The sequence below is a fragment of the Pseudorca crassidens genome, chromosome 16, assembly GCF_039906515.1.
Source record: "Pseudorca crassidens isolate mPseCra1 chromosome 16, mPseCra1.hap1, whole genome shotgun sequence".
Classification (NCBI taxonomy): Eukaryota; Metazoa; Chordata; class Mammalia; order Artiodactyla; family Delphinidae; genus Pseudorca; species Pseudorca crassidens.
Genome location: NC_090311.1, coordinates 13,571,774 through 13,586,918, shown reverse-complemented (window position 1 = coordinate 13,586,918; position 15,145 = coordinate 13,571,774). Strand labels below are relative to the sequence as shown.

Genomic DNA, 15,145 nt, shown 5'->3' with positions numbered 1-15,145 from the left:
AGAGCCCGTGCTTTGCAACAAAGAGAAGCCACCTCAATGAGTAGCCCCCGCACTCTGCAACTAGAGAAAGCCTGCATGCAGCAACAAAGACCCAACGCAGCCAAAAATAAATAAATAAATTTATATATATTAAACAAATGAGGCTTTGATAGGGAAGCAGCAGTACAGAGAAGGAAAAGTACCACTCAAATAAAACAAAAAGATAAAGTCTAGACTCTAGATAATTCTTCTGACTTCATAATTTTGGGTGCAGTAGACCCTATCTAAAGCCCTTCTTATAGCAGTGCCCAATTTCAAGTTGCCAGCTGACACCATACAACCCTCTGAAAGGAATACGTTCATTCTGATTAAGAGCTCCAAATTATTATTTATGGACTCTCCCCAAGTTGTTTGCTGAATGCTTTTCAGGAATTTATTACTTCTTATTTTTCAGACAGATCTGAAATATGACATTTCCTAATGTCTTTAACCATAGTTCCCTCTGGTACCTGCATACTGGGCTACATAAGACATGAAGTGCTTCTACTTCTTTTTACAATGAACACATGACTGTTCCAGGATCTCTCTTTTGTCCAACTAATATATTCAGGGAAGATTCTTTTTTAATTCATCTCCACTTCAAAGGAAGAAATCGATATTCTTCCTTCCTCTTTGACAGTGACATATTTATGCCAATGGACTGACTTAATAAGTTAGATTTTTAGCTTTCTCTAATTAGAGAAGGAAAGACTTGACCCTTACAAAGGACAATTGCTATCAAGTAAGTGTCTGAGTGCATACTGTGATAGGGTGGAAGGAGAGGGAATAGGGTTAGTATCAAAAAATGTACATTAGGGCTTCCCTGGTGGCGCAGTGGTTGAGAGTCCGCCTGCCGATGCAGGGAGAGCGGGTTCGTGTCCTAGTCCGGAAAGATCCCACATGCTGTGGAGCGGCTAGGCCCGTGAGCCACGGCCGCTGAGCCTGCGTGTCCGGAGCCTGTGCTCCGCAACGGGACAGGCCACAACAGTGCGAGGCCCGCCTACCGCAAAAAAAAAAAAAAAAAAAAAAAAAAAAAAAAAAAAAAAGAGTACATTAAAAAGCTTGTTTTTAAAATTAAAACTCTTTTCATAACTCCTTTTATTCAGAATGGAGAACAAGGGGAAGAACTAGACTGAACAGCTGGGTGCCAAAAGGCCCCCAGTCCTTTTTCCTCTACTCCAGAACTCCCGGATTCGGAGGTTCCACAGCTCATATTCATGGTGCCTTCTTCTCTTCTCTCCAAATGGCCTCAAGAATTCCAGGTTGCATCAAGAATAAAACAATGTTTGAAGACTCCAGTGACAGTGGGCATAAATGATGGAAGAGAAGACATGGATGGTACAGGCAGGATAGTTGAGAGAGAGTAAAAGAAAAGAACATTTACTGATAACCTATTTTATGTCTGGGGCTAAGGGTAAAGCAAGTGGGTGGTCAAAGATGAGGGAACTCCAACTCTGGGAGGGTAAGACTCAGGATCTCTCGCTCTTAAAAACTATGTGTGTCTATGTGACATTTATGAGATCTGTTTGCTTTACCATGCATATAATAATGATTATATATACTCAATATGTTTAATATATGTCAGATTAATTTTATTGTGAATGTTATTTGATAAGTACTATAAATTGTAGAGTTATACATTTGTTTTCATAGTTTCCTACTGAAATATCATGGCCTGAAACTTTTTTAAAATCTGAAAACTCCTTGAATTTTCTTCCTTAGTGAAAGGGAAGCAAATTATCATCTACAAACCTGCATAATGCAACAGACTGAAATAAATCATAAAGTGCCCTGTCTCTTTTGGTGTAGGTAAACATATTTTTAGTATTGGCCCTCTCATCTCTTGCAAGATGATCTTATAATTTTTGTTTAAGCCTAATTTCTAATTTATTTGCTATCAAATCTTATGGGATTATCATGAGGAATCTTCCTTATTTATTATTTTTAAGGAACAAACACTACCACAAAGTACCTCATTTACCCTATGAGCTCTTTCATTGTGCAAATGAGGTAATAAGCAGGGCACTGACCTAAGTGTCTGATTTTGATCCAAACTTTCCTCAGATATCTAATAAATAGGAAGTAGGTTCTATGCAGGGTATTTATTAAATTCTTCTTTTCAACTATTCCCTGATATCCCAATTCAAGAAAAATTCCATTAAAAATAAAAAGTCATCAAATAAATTTGAATTTTTCTTGTGGCAAGACTGTGGACTGGCCTCCTAAAAGGCATTCGTAACTCTTTTTCCCTTGCCTTCTACCTCTACTAAGGCTGAAAAACTAAAATGATTCCCCATACTTCCTTACTGCTGGGGGAGGCCACGTGATTTAGTTCTAGCCAATGAGATATAAGTGGAACCTCTAGGAAAGCATTTAAAAAAACCAAAACCTGGCTGACATGTCTCTTTGGCATGCCTTACGCCTCACCCTTTTTCTTGAAAGATGAACCTAGCGGTACATTAGCCATCTTGCAACCGTGGAGACAAAAACCCTGTGCTATGGATGATGGAGGAGAAAGCCAATAAAAGCTATGCTCCTTGACTACAATACTGCTGAGCTGCCATACTAACCCAGGGCTTATCACACAAGACAGATAATTCCTTTTCCTGCTTAAGCCACTATTCATTAGATTTTGCTAGGACTTGCAGCTATTGCATTACAACTGTTCCATCTCCACACCTGCCCAACACATCTCCACCCCCACCCCATATTTGTGAAAATACTACAAATAAAACTTTCCATCTATTATTGATCTTCCCTAATTTAACAGCATGATAAGGTACATTATGCTTTAAAAAATGTCTGAAAAACTCAAAGGCATATTTAAAATACGTAATTAATTTTTCTTTCATTCTGCATATTCATTGAAATTGGTGGCTAACTTCACTTAATAAATTTCAAAATTAAAAAAACGGATTTAAACCTTAATTATTATTATTTAAATTTTATTTATTTTATTTAATTTATTTTATTTTTGGCTGCATTGGGTCTTCGTTGCTGCACGCTGGCTTTCTCTAGTTGCGGTGAGCAGGGGCTACTCTTCGTGGCAGTGCGCGGGCTTCTCATTGCGGTGGCTTCTCTTGTTGCGGAGCACAGGCTCTAGGCGTGCGGGCTTCAGTAGTTGTAGCACATGGGCTCAGCAGTTGTGGCTCACAGGCTCTAGAGTGCAGGCTCAGTAGTTGTGGCACACGGGCTTCCCGGACCAGGGCTCAAACCTGTGTCCCCTGCATTGGCAGGCGGATTCTTAACCACTGCCCCATTAGGGCTTCAGGGAAGCCCTAAATCTGAATTATTTATTTATACAAAGATAGATTCTAAACTCAAATACTTTTTAGCATACTTATTTTTTTAATGATGTACTTTTTTGCTAGCCAAATTTGCAATGTATCTCAAATTATCAAATCCTATTCTGTAATGCTTTGTGTAATCTTGAGAAACACTCTAATTCTCCTCCCTAGAGTTATTAAATTCAGACATATGTAATTTAGTGCCTGGAGACACTTCAGTGCTGCTGACATTTTTGACACCAGATGTAATTAGTAACCTAGAATTCCTTCTCCAAAACTACCTATGACATATGCTGAGATCTAAAATTATGACTCCAGATTAAAGTCTTACTAACCTTTGCTACAAAATATTAAAGCTATCTAATCTCATATTTTTGCAAGTATAATAAAGGAAACTGAAAATGCCAATAGCAATGGCAAGTTATGACCATTTCATACGAAGACAAAACAATACTGCTTTTTCATGTATTTATTTATTTCAGAACAAATTATAAAGCTGGTTATTTTCTCTGAGGAGTTGATCCAAACTGCTTGAGATGTAACTTAAAGGTGGCATGAACAACCATGAGAGAAAGGGGAGATTTTCCTAAAAAAAACTATTTTGACCCTGTCATTCCCATGCCCCAAATCCTATTCTCCCAGCTACTGTCATACATTCAAACTCTGGGGGTCAGCCCATCCTCCCTTTCCAGCTTTACTTCTCACTACTTTCCCATACTCATTAAAATTACTCTATTTATTCCAAAAGAATTTCACACTGCTCAATTTTTTATATAAGAATGTTCACAATTATTACATGGAGACATTGGAAACAATTTAAAAGTCAAAGCGGCATCCAAAAAAATACCACATAACCATTAAAAGTCATAATTTTTGAGAGCATGGCAATATGCTTATGTATCTATTTAAGACAACTGTAACTATTTTTTTTCTTTTTTTGTAACTATTTTTTAAAATGCTATGAAGAATAACAGACTATCCCAGAAATACCAAAAAGCACATTAATACTACTATAAAACAGCTAGGTAGTAAGTACAGTTCAAAAGTACCTATTCACCAGTATAATGAAGACATAATAGAGAGTTTTCCTAAATACTGGCTACAAATAATAATCATTAGGATTTGCTATACTGCCACTAAGAGTTAAATGTGATAGAAACAGCTTAACATCTAACTTATTAAATACAGCTTTAAAGAACACAACTATAATTTATTCCTGCAAAAAACTACTGACGTGCTAAATAGATCTTACCTTAAAACAGACTAAAAGCAACTCTGGAGAGGTCTGGGGGGGTCCCAAAATCACTCTTGGAATTTTATTATTACCAAACCCTAAGATGGTGTGAAAAAAAACTCGAACGAACTTTTTGGCCAGCCCAATATTTCAGTATATGTTTAATAAATTAAATAAATTTTCTTTAAAAAAAAAGCCTGAGGATCCCTTTAGGACACTGATTTTTTTTTTCTTCCCTATTTCAGCCATAAAATTCTGGGATTCTATTTTCATTGTGAAACTTCATGGGCTTAATAAAGAAATTCTGTAGACAACATCTTGATAAATGCTCTAAAATCTTTAATAGACAACTAGATTTATGCAAATTCCAAGAAGCACAACATAACTGCTATTAAAATTGCTATGCAGAATATTAAGAAAACACCAACTCAACTTTGGTTGAGTTGTTTGGTTGTTGGTTATTAGCTCAACAAATTAGCTAATAACTAGTGACAATTTTTACTCATTTAGGAATCCAAAGAACCCAAACAAGTCCAATTAAAACACGTTGAGAGGGCCTTTCCTGGTGGTGCAGTGGTTAAGAATCCGCCTGCCAGTGCAGGAGGCATGGGTTCAAGCCCTGGTCTGGGAAGATCCCACATGCAGTGGAGCAACTAAGCCTGTGGGCCACAACTACTGAGCCTGCGCTCTAGAGCCCATGCGCCTAGAGCCCATGCTCCACAACAAGAGAAGCCACCGCAATGAGAAGCCCGTGGCGCAGCAATGAAGAGTAGCCCCCACTCGCTGCAACTAGAGAAAAGCCTGCATGCAGCAACGAAGACCCAACACTGCCAAAAATAAATAAATAAAATTTTAACAAAATGTTGAGAGTAAAGCACTGTTTTTGTGTATTTTTAATTATAGCACTTAAAATATTTTAAAAGCCTTTACATTTTTTTCAAAGTCTTGCAATTTAGGTGACAGTTTCTTTTGAGAGAGATCAAAAAGGAAACTGGAACTCTAAGTCCTTCACACACCAAAAGTATGTCCCAAATCCATTCTCTTCTTTCCATTTCCTTGGCTACCACCTAGTTAAAGTAGCCAACAACCTCCCCCTAAATACCTCCTAACTGATCTGATCTCTCAGGTTTACCCCATCCTCCTATAATCCTTTCTCTCTACAGGCAGACAATTATCAAACCTCTTCCCTATGACAGCACTACAAAAACAGGGTCTCTTGTCTTGAACTGTTTCCCCAGCATCTAACACAGTGCCTGGTACAAAGTAAGTGCTCATGAAATATCTGATGAATGAATGAATGCCCTGAATTTACATGCTTTCTAAGGTGTTCAGAATCATTTCCTTCTGATTCCACAATTATGAAACAAGTTATAAAAGTTTTTTTTAAAGTTATAAAAGGAAAGTTATAAAGTTATAAAATTTAAAGTTATAAAGGAAAAGTTTTTAAAGTTAAAAAGTTACAAAAGGCAAAGTTATAAAAGGAAAATTAGTTAGACAAGGTTTCTTATGCAAGCAATTAATACTATAGTTTTACATGATTCATTTTATTATGGATATATTGCAACAAGACAAATAAGAGCTATTCATAATTATTTGCATATGACCAAAAATAACTCTAGGATACAGAAATATTAATAAAATAACACTTATAGAATATAAACTTTATACAGATGTAAAGCTATGCAAATCTATTTACCGTCTTAATAGAACTCCTTTGTTTTTCTTCCCAAAGGCCACTGCTCAGCTCAAGTGTGCAATGAATATTTGCCTCTCTGTCATAGGATCCAAAAATAAGTAACCTGCAGTATAAAATAAAACAAGGGGACTATTATACCAATTATATGTATTAAACTTTTTCTTTCTGATCGTTATACTAAAAAGTAATAAATTACTCTGTTAACAGAGGAAAAAATTTAATTAAACACTTTGTATACCCTCTACTGGAAAAGTAAAGCTAAAAATTAGGTGAAATTCTAGGACAAGCTGTTATTCAGCAGCTAAATCAAAGAAATAGAAAGTAGTATCTATTCATGAGGTAAACAAATTGACCAGATATCTATACACAGTAGCAAAAGCTATAGATTTTCAAAGCAGCTATAGATTTGAATTTAAAAAATAAGTTGCAGTGTGATACATATATACAGTATGATACCATATCTGTAAAAATTAAACACAAAATAGTACAGTATAGTTGCTATGAACACACACACATACACGTACATCTCTACCTACTAATGGGACCTTGGGCAAATTATTTAACTTCTCTAAACCCATCTCTTCCTCTGGAAAATTCAGGCCAAAAATAAAACTTACCTCTTAGAGTTGTTGTGAGAATAAAAGACAATGCATATAAGGCATTTAGCATAGTGTCTAGCAAACAGTCAGTGCTCAATAAATGTTTATTATTTCTATTATCTTGAAAATAACTGTCAAGGAATAACTGTATCACTTAATTTTACTGTTTAATATTCAGATCTAAAAAGGAAATCTTGGGTCAAATCTTGAGATGACATAAAGCAGTTTTTCTTATTGAAGGAAAAAACTGTTACCCACATGCTCAACTTCTATATTATCTATCTTCTAAGTCAGAATGTAAGTCTGCCAATGTTTTTAGGAGTAAGTTTTAGACTATCTTTAGCATTAATCAACATTTTGACTGCTACTCTATTACTTTATCTCTACACGAAGATCATAGGGATAGGAGTGAGATAATGAAAGAAAAGTGGTTAAAAGACCTTAGAGTAATAAGAGAAAATTGTGTCCTAAGGTTGGAGAACTCAAGCAAATCATGTCCATACCTCACAAACTGGTTTCATAACCTGAAAAGTCAGAATAAACTCATGGCAAAGAAAAGTTCATAAAATTAAATAATTTTTAATCTGAAAGGCAATTTAAACTTACTGCTCAACAATTTACTGCCAAGAGCATTAAGAAGATTCATAATTATAAAATTCTAAGTTTAGGAAAATGAGAATTTTCATTCATCAAAGCTCTGCTGCCACCATGTGTCCAAAAGAGCAAACTACCTAAAGGCCTTTACAGTCATGCAGAGAAGGCTATGCACCAGCTAGTACTCTCAAATTCTCAACAGATATTACAGGATTCAGGAATAAGAAAGCATAATGCTTGGAATCTCCCTCTGAAATCATAAGTCATTGTATATTTTTCATAACACCTTTTTTTACATTTTAAAAACGCACAACAAAAATTAACCTAAAATAAGTCACAGACCTAAATGTCTAATAAGAAAACATAGAAGCCAATCTTTGTGACCCTGGATTAGGCAATGATTTAAGATAGGACACCAAAAGCACAAGTAACAAAAGAAAAAATAGGTGAATGGGACTTCACTGAAATTAAAATTTTTGTGCTTCAAAGGATACCACCAAGTAAGCAAAAAGACAATCCACAGAATGGAGAAAATATGTGCATATCATGTATCTCGTAAGGACCTAGTATAACCTAATTTAAAAATGGACAAAGAAAATGAATAGACATTTCTCCAGAGAAGATATGCAAAAAGCCAATAAGCACATGAAAATATGCTCAACACCGTTAGCCATCAGGAAATGCAAATCAAAACCACAATGAGCTACCACTTCAAACCCACTAGATGGCTAATTAAAAAAGAGACAATAACAAGTATGGGTGAGGATGTGGAGAACCTAGAATCTTCACACATTGCTGGAGGGGTTGTAAAATGATGCAGCCACTTTGAAAATTATTTTGGCAGTTCCATAAAAAGTTAACATAGAGTTAACATATGACCTAGAAATTCCACTCCTAGGTAAATAACCAAGAAAAATGAAAGCATACATTCATACAAAATTTGACATGAATGTTCATAACAGCATCATTCATAATAGTCAAAAAGTGAATACAACCCTTATGTCCATCAGCTCATGAACAGGTAAATAAGACGTGGCATACACATACAATGGAATATTATTTGGCAACAAAAGGAAATGAAGTAATGATACCTGCTACAATATGGATGAACCCTGAAAACAAGCTAAGTGAAAAAAGCCAGTCACAAAAGACCACATACTGTATGAAATGTCTGGAAATGGGCAACTTTATAGAGGCAGAAAGTAGACTATTGGTTATGTAAGGGCTGGGGGAGGAGGACTAGGGGGATTAGGAATTGACTGTTAATGAGTATGGAGTTTTTTTGAGAGGGACAAAAATGTTCTAAAATTAGATTGTGATGATGGCTGTAGAACCCTTTGAACATACTACATACAACACACTGAATCATATACTTTAAATGGATAGATTGTATGGTATGTGAATTATATCTCAATAAAGCTGTTTAAAGAGAAAAAGAATAATAAGCGTTCATTAGGGTTATATCAAAAGTCTCAGAGATTTGTTACAAAAAGATATAATAATAAATGCTTGTTTTATTGTTACTATGAATCAATACACTGCAATAAGATTATGTATTTCGATAAAATATAAAATGGATTTTTATCTGATGCTGACATTTGATAACAGAAAATATTAAAAGAAGGGTCCCTTAAAATAAATTCCAAATAAAAATCATTTAAAATATTGAAATACCACCAATATTTAACATTTAATAGTTATCATTCTTAACAATGAAATTTTAAAGTACATAAAACATTATCTACCCTATCAGATAGCCTTGATCTTTGTTTTGTGACAAATATTCCAGATACAGAAAACTTTCATTTTAAAAGCAACTGATCAACTATTAAAAGTACTTCCAAAAACACTTTTAGGTTGGGTTGTTAGGCTCTATGTTGCTTCAGATGTTTATTTCTTTTCTTAAGGATGAAAATATTTTGTCTGATTACCCTGAATTTAATTTTGCCATCGAAATAGATACTGCATTTATTAATTCTGATTTTAGATCAACTTCTGATTCTATGTCAGAGCACTCCACAATACTCACTTCTACTCTTTACATTTCTTCTGTTAAGGTAGTTACAAAGATCTGTAGCCAATGGTGAATATTCTGGAAAAACTGAGCAAACATTACTAGTACTCTAGAAAAGCTAACAACACTACACTAAAGCATGTGTCATAAATGCCAATTTAGTAAGGATCTATTTTGCTTAGAAAACTTATTTCTTTTAAAAAAGTATTATTTCTTAGGATCTGTATAAAGTATACTGTGTGTATAAACATCTTAATACTTATTTTGTTTGCAAGAATGACCCACCATTAGCAACAGACAGGGAAAAAGAGATACCTGAGACTGACTGCTTAGATTGACTGTTTCTCTCCTACAAGCACCAGATCTGGTTCCCAGGACAAAATTCCTATGTTAGCGTTTCCTGAACCTGCTTTTGACTTGCAATCAGTGGATTCCTTCAACTACTAATGACTCTATGTTGATTAAGATTTAATCCTTTTAGAAGAATAATAATAGTATCCCCCATTTTTCTGATTTCTTGACTGATATCTTGACTGATTTGGAAAAACATATAATTTTCTAGAGAAATGCCAGAAAGGAGTTTCCAGTGTACTACTAGTACCAGCCAACTGGGTGAATTAAGAAGGCATTTGCTTTAGTTTACATAGAACATTTAAAACAAAAGTACCCACTTTCATTGTACATCTACAATTCAGTCTTGAGTTAAACAAAGGTTTACTATTCAAATTATATAATCACCAGAAACAAGTAGCAACAGTCACTGGTTAATACATATTTTGAGTAAAATGAACACTCAACATATATTGAATTAGCAAGAAATGAGTACAAATACATTTCTACTATTACTACTTCCTAAGGGAGTAGGAGTCTGTACTGCAAACAAAAAAGGCAAAGAAAATTGCCTTTAGACATCTGTCTCTGGAAAGAGCTATTAGCTCTATAAAAGTTCTTTCCAATTTCAAAATGTTTATTTTTTTTAAAGGCAAAGGTATATTGAAACCTCATGATGTTGAGCATAAGCACAAACATCACCTATCAAGAAACAAAGAGAGAGAATTTATATGACTCAAGACCAAACCACTGAGAAAAGGAAAGGAATTCCCTGTGCACTCTTCTATAAGACAGTCATTTTTATAATCAAAAGTGAAAACCAAAAATCTTTTTTTTTTTTTGGATGATTAAACTTAATTTGAAAGGAGAATCTCACACCTGAAGGGAGTCAAATATCAACTCAAGGGTTGTGAAAAGAATTAAACTTGGCTGACCTCCTATATATGCTTACCTCTGGTCTATACTCCTCCCCCTTGGAAACTATCCCCACCCAGGACTTAACTCTCCCTGTCTATGACGAAGACCTCCAAACCTAATCTCCAGTCCCTGTCTTTCTCCTTCTCCATGTCTAAACCATCAAGTTTGCAGAACACTTCTACAAGGAAATCTAACCATGCCCTACTACTTAAGACATATAAAGTCAAACTCATCTCCCTCTGAAACAAGCACCTCTATTTCCCCCACTAGTCCTGAAAGGGAGAAGCTTTGTCTTGATCTTTGTATCTCTAATATTAGAAAATAATAAGTACTTGATGACCAAATCAAAGTCAATGAGACCATAATTCTCCTAGACTCAAATCCTTAACATTCCTTTGCCTCTTCCACCTATACACATCCACATATTCAGTCACTCACTAAACCCTATCCTACTTATACCAGTTATCCCTTCCTGTTTCTACTAATACACGTCTTTCAAGAACTTACTTCCTCACCTTTAACCTAAATACCTCTTGTCTCTGGGCCTTCAATTTCTCTTTCTATGCAATCCCTATATAAACAGCAATTTCTGAAAACAGTGCATCTTAATATCACCTTCAGACATCTTCAATAAATTCATTAGAAGAACTAATTGACAGTCATGGAATAATGGTGCAAAGAGAGGGAAAATTCAGATAAAACACTATTTTGAATTCTTATTTTTCTGACCACAGTTCATTTTACAGTTCACTTTTGTTGAAAGTATCACATATAAGTAATAGCATGCCAACACTGCACTTAAACATTTTGGAGTTTGGCATTTTAAAACACAGTGTTGGCTTTATGTCATCTGGGTTCATACTTAATTTCTTAAATTCTTTTACAATTCAGACATCAGAAGAATTAAAACAGCTGTTTTACTGTATGAAATAGCAGGAGAGGTATACAGGCATACCCTCGTTTTATTGTGCCTTGCTTTGTTGCTCTTTGCTTTACTGATAGTTCGTAGATATTGCATTTTTTTTACAAATTGAGGGTTTGTGACAACCCTGCATCGAGCAAGTCTATCAGCACCATTTTTCCAAAAGCATTTGCTCACTTCGTGTCTGTGTCACATTTTGTTAATTCTTGGAGTATTTCAAACTTTTTGATTATTATTATATTTGTTATGGTGATCTATGATCAGTGATCTTTGATGCTACTATTATAATTATTTTGGGGCACCACCAATCATTCCCATGTAAGACGGCAAACTCAACCAATTTTTGAAATGACAACAAAGGATTTAGACTATTACATAAACTTAGTTGATAAAGCAATGGCAGGATTTGAGAGGACTGACTCCAATTTTGAAAAAAGTTATGCTGTGGGTAAAATGCTATCAAGCAGCACTGCAAGCTACAGAGAAATCATCTGTGAAAGGAAAAGTCAATCAATGCAGCAAACTTCTCTGTTGTCTTACTGTAAGAAATTACCACAGCCACCCCAGCCTTCAGCAACCACCACCCTGATCAGTCGCAGCAGCCATCAACATCGAGGCAAGATTATCCACAAGCAAAAAGATTTTATGACTCGCTGAAGGCTCAGATGATGGTTAGCATTTTTTAGCAATAAAGTAGTTTGCAATTAAGGTATGTACAGTTTTTTAGACATAATACTATCACACACTTAACAGACTACGGTATAGTGTAAATATAACTTTTATATGTACTGGGAAACCAAAAAATTCATGTCATTCGCTTTACTGTCATATTCACTTCATTGTGGTGTTCTGGAGCTATGCCTGTACAATTACAAAAGAAACAATACTATTTTCCAACACAGTAATCTTAGGAAAGAGGAGGTGGGGCAAGAATACCTATATAAACCCAGGACAAATGAACTCTAAATTTGGAATCTTCTGAAAAGTCTTCTTCTAGTCAAAAGCAGGCCTTTATGATTATAGATCTATATAGACTTAAAAACCACTAGGAGTAATATTCAGCAACAGCTCCAAGTAATTCGTTCTGAGTGGAAGTTTTCCCTTACACAAATTTAAATGTCTCATGTTTGAGCTAATTTCCTTTTATCTCTCCTCCATGAAGGTAACAACTTCAGCCTTTATCTTTTTTTTTTTTTTTTTTTGGCAGTATGCGGGTCTTTCACTGTTCTGACCTCTCCCGTTGCGGAGCACAGGCTCCGGACGCACAGGCTCAGCGGCTATGGCTCATGGGCCCAGCCGCTCCGCGGCATGTGGGATCTTCCCAGACCGGGGCACGAACCCACGTCCCCTGCATCGGCAGGCGGACTCTCAACCACTGCGCCACCAGGGAAGCCCCAGCCTTTATCTTAATGATGCTTCATTACTAATGCACATTTCTACATCCCAAGATCTTGAAAAGGTAATTTTTAAAAAAATATAATGACTTGCCTTCAAATAGGCAAAAAAAAATTCCAAAATTTATATACTTCTAACATAATGTGAAAAATTTAAGAACCAAAATTTTTTTCTTCAACAAGTTTTAAAAAAAGGCTATGAAGATAGAATGAGTGAAGGATTTTGAAGTCAAACAAACCTAGATTCAAATTCCAGCTATGGGGTCTTGAGCAAGTAATTTATGGATCTCAGTTCTTCATCTATAAAATGGATATAATACTAATCTCATAAAGATGTTCCGAGGGCTGAAATAATGAATGCAAAGTACCTACCATATATTATATATTGCAGGTAATAAGTAAACGCTATTAGTAACAACAGAGGTATTTGTAGAGTCATGCCCCCAAATATATTCAAATTTAGCTCGATATTTTCTCTTTTTAAAAAAGATAAACTGTCAAACATTAACATAAATGCAGAGTATAAGGCACACACATTTACCAACTACTCGGGGTGGCGGGGAGTTAATATTTAGCCTTATTTACTTCAGATAAAATTTTTAAAAAAACAGTTACCACTTGAGTCAAAAATAAACAAGTGAATATAATCAAACTCAATACTAAAATAAATGGAAGACCACAAACAAATGCAAGCTAGAAATATTTCCTTGGTTTTAATTTCTAAAACTGCTCATCTTATAAACGAATTTCAAAATTCCATGTTAACAGCCTTCTCTATAGAAGAACTAAACATTTCACTATATAATATGGATATAATGCTACTTAAAGTATTAATTCTTTCTACCAAATTTTTACCTTGAAGCTGCCTCACCTAATAAAAGAAACAGCTGATTTTATTTCAAAATAGTTTAATCACATGATTAAATCCTTTCCTTTGTCTTATAAAATCAAAGTAAAAATACGTATTTCTGGTTCTAGAAGGATGGCAGTGGTGGTAGCATGGTTTTGAGTCTCCCCAAATCCTCCCATTAAAGCACAAAGAACAACCAGGAAAACAAAGGCAATACCTGTCAACAACATCTACAAGAAAACCAAGTGAACAGTACTTTTGGTAATAGTGGTGAAGTGGTCACACAAACTCTCCAACAGACTGAAGTTATAAAAACTGGATAAAAAGAATTTTAAAAACACATTTAAAGATAATGTAAACCTTCCCAAAGCACACAGAAGGCAGAGGACAGTCTAATTTCATAAAATTGCGACAAGGAGTATAAACTGCTAGCATGGGGTTTTCATAGCTCAGGGCTATGGCTGCAGGAAAACGGTGGCGTAGTTCAAGCAGCAGAAAGTTGAAGCCTTATGGGTTTCAAGAATCAGGATAGAGTGCAAAGCCAGCAGAGCCGGCAGAGCAGCTAGAAATTATGGGGAGACAAAGAAATCACTGAGCGGGTAAGTCCCATCTCTGCTCAAATCCTTGGCTGATTGCTAAATAAAGAAGGAAAAATTAGGGCACCAGTCTAAAAAGGCAGCAGTGGGAAGACAAAGAAGAAGAGAAATATATGCTGTTGCTGGGAAGATGGGGAGGGTGGGAAGAGTACGGAGACAAAGTTTGCAACTTGAAAACAGGCAAGTTAACTGCCCACTAGAAAAGAAAATCAATCATCCTCAGAACGTAAGAGAATACAGAGTTGCTACAACTCATTATCTACGATGTCCAGTTTTCGATCAAAGAAAAGAGGAAAGTATGACCGATGGTCAACAGGACAGGCGGTCAATAAAAACTGACTCCTAATGGGCCCAGATGATAAGACTTCAATGCAGCATTTATATATTTTTTTCAAAGAAAAAAAAATATATATATACTCAAAGAGTTGAAAGAACATCTTGTTCAAAGAATTAAAGAAAACACAATAATGAGTGAAAAGATAGGTATTCTCAACAGAGAAATGATAACTGTACAAAATTGAACTTCTAAAGCTGAACAGCATAATAAATGAAATTAAAAATTGGAGATAGCAGACTAGAGATAGCAGAAGACTCAGTGAACTTGAAGACAGATTAGTATTACTCAATCCAAAGAACACAGAGAAAAAAAGAAGAGTTTAAAGAAACAAACTGAACCTCAAGGACCTATGGGGA

The 15,145-nt window shown here is 35.2% G+C and overlaps 1 protein-coding gene across 2 annotated transcripts in view; it reads right to left on the bottom strand.

The window, feature by feature from the left end:
- The window catches only part of PDZD8 (PDZ domain containing 8), a 98,277-nt gene that overhangs the window by 39,526 nt on the left and 43,606 nt on the right, over positions 1-15,145 (bottom strand). For both annotated transcript variants that reach the window (XM_067709278.1, XM_067709279.1), the window contains one exon: positions 6,236-6,338. In XM_067709278.1, the coding sequence (XP_067565379.1) occupies positions 6,236-6,338 (103 nt within the window). The remainder of the gene's footprint in view (positions 1-6,235; positions 6,339-15,145) is intronic.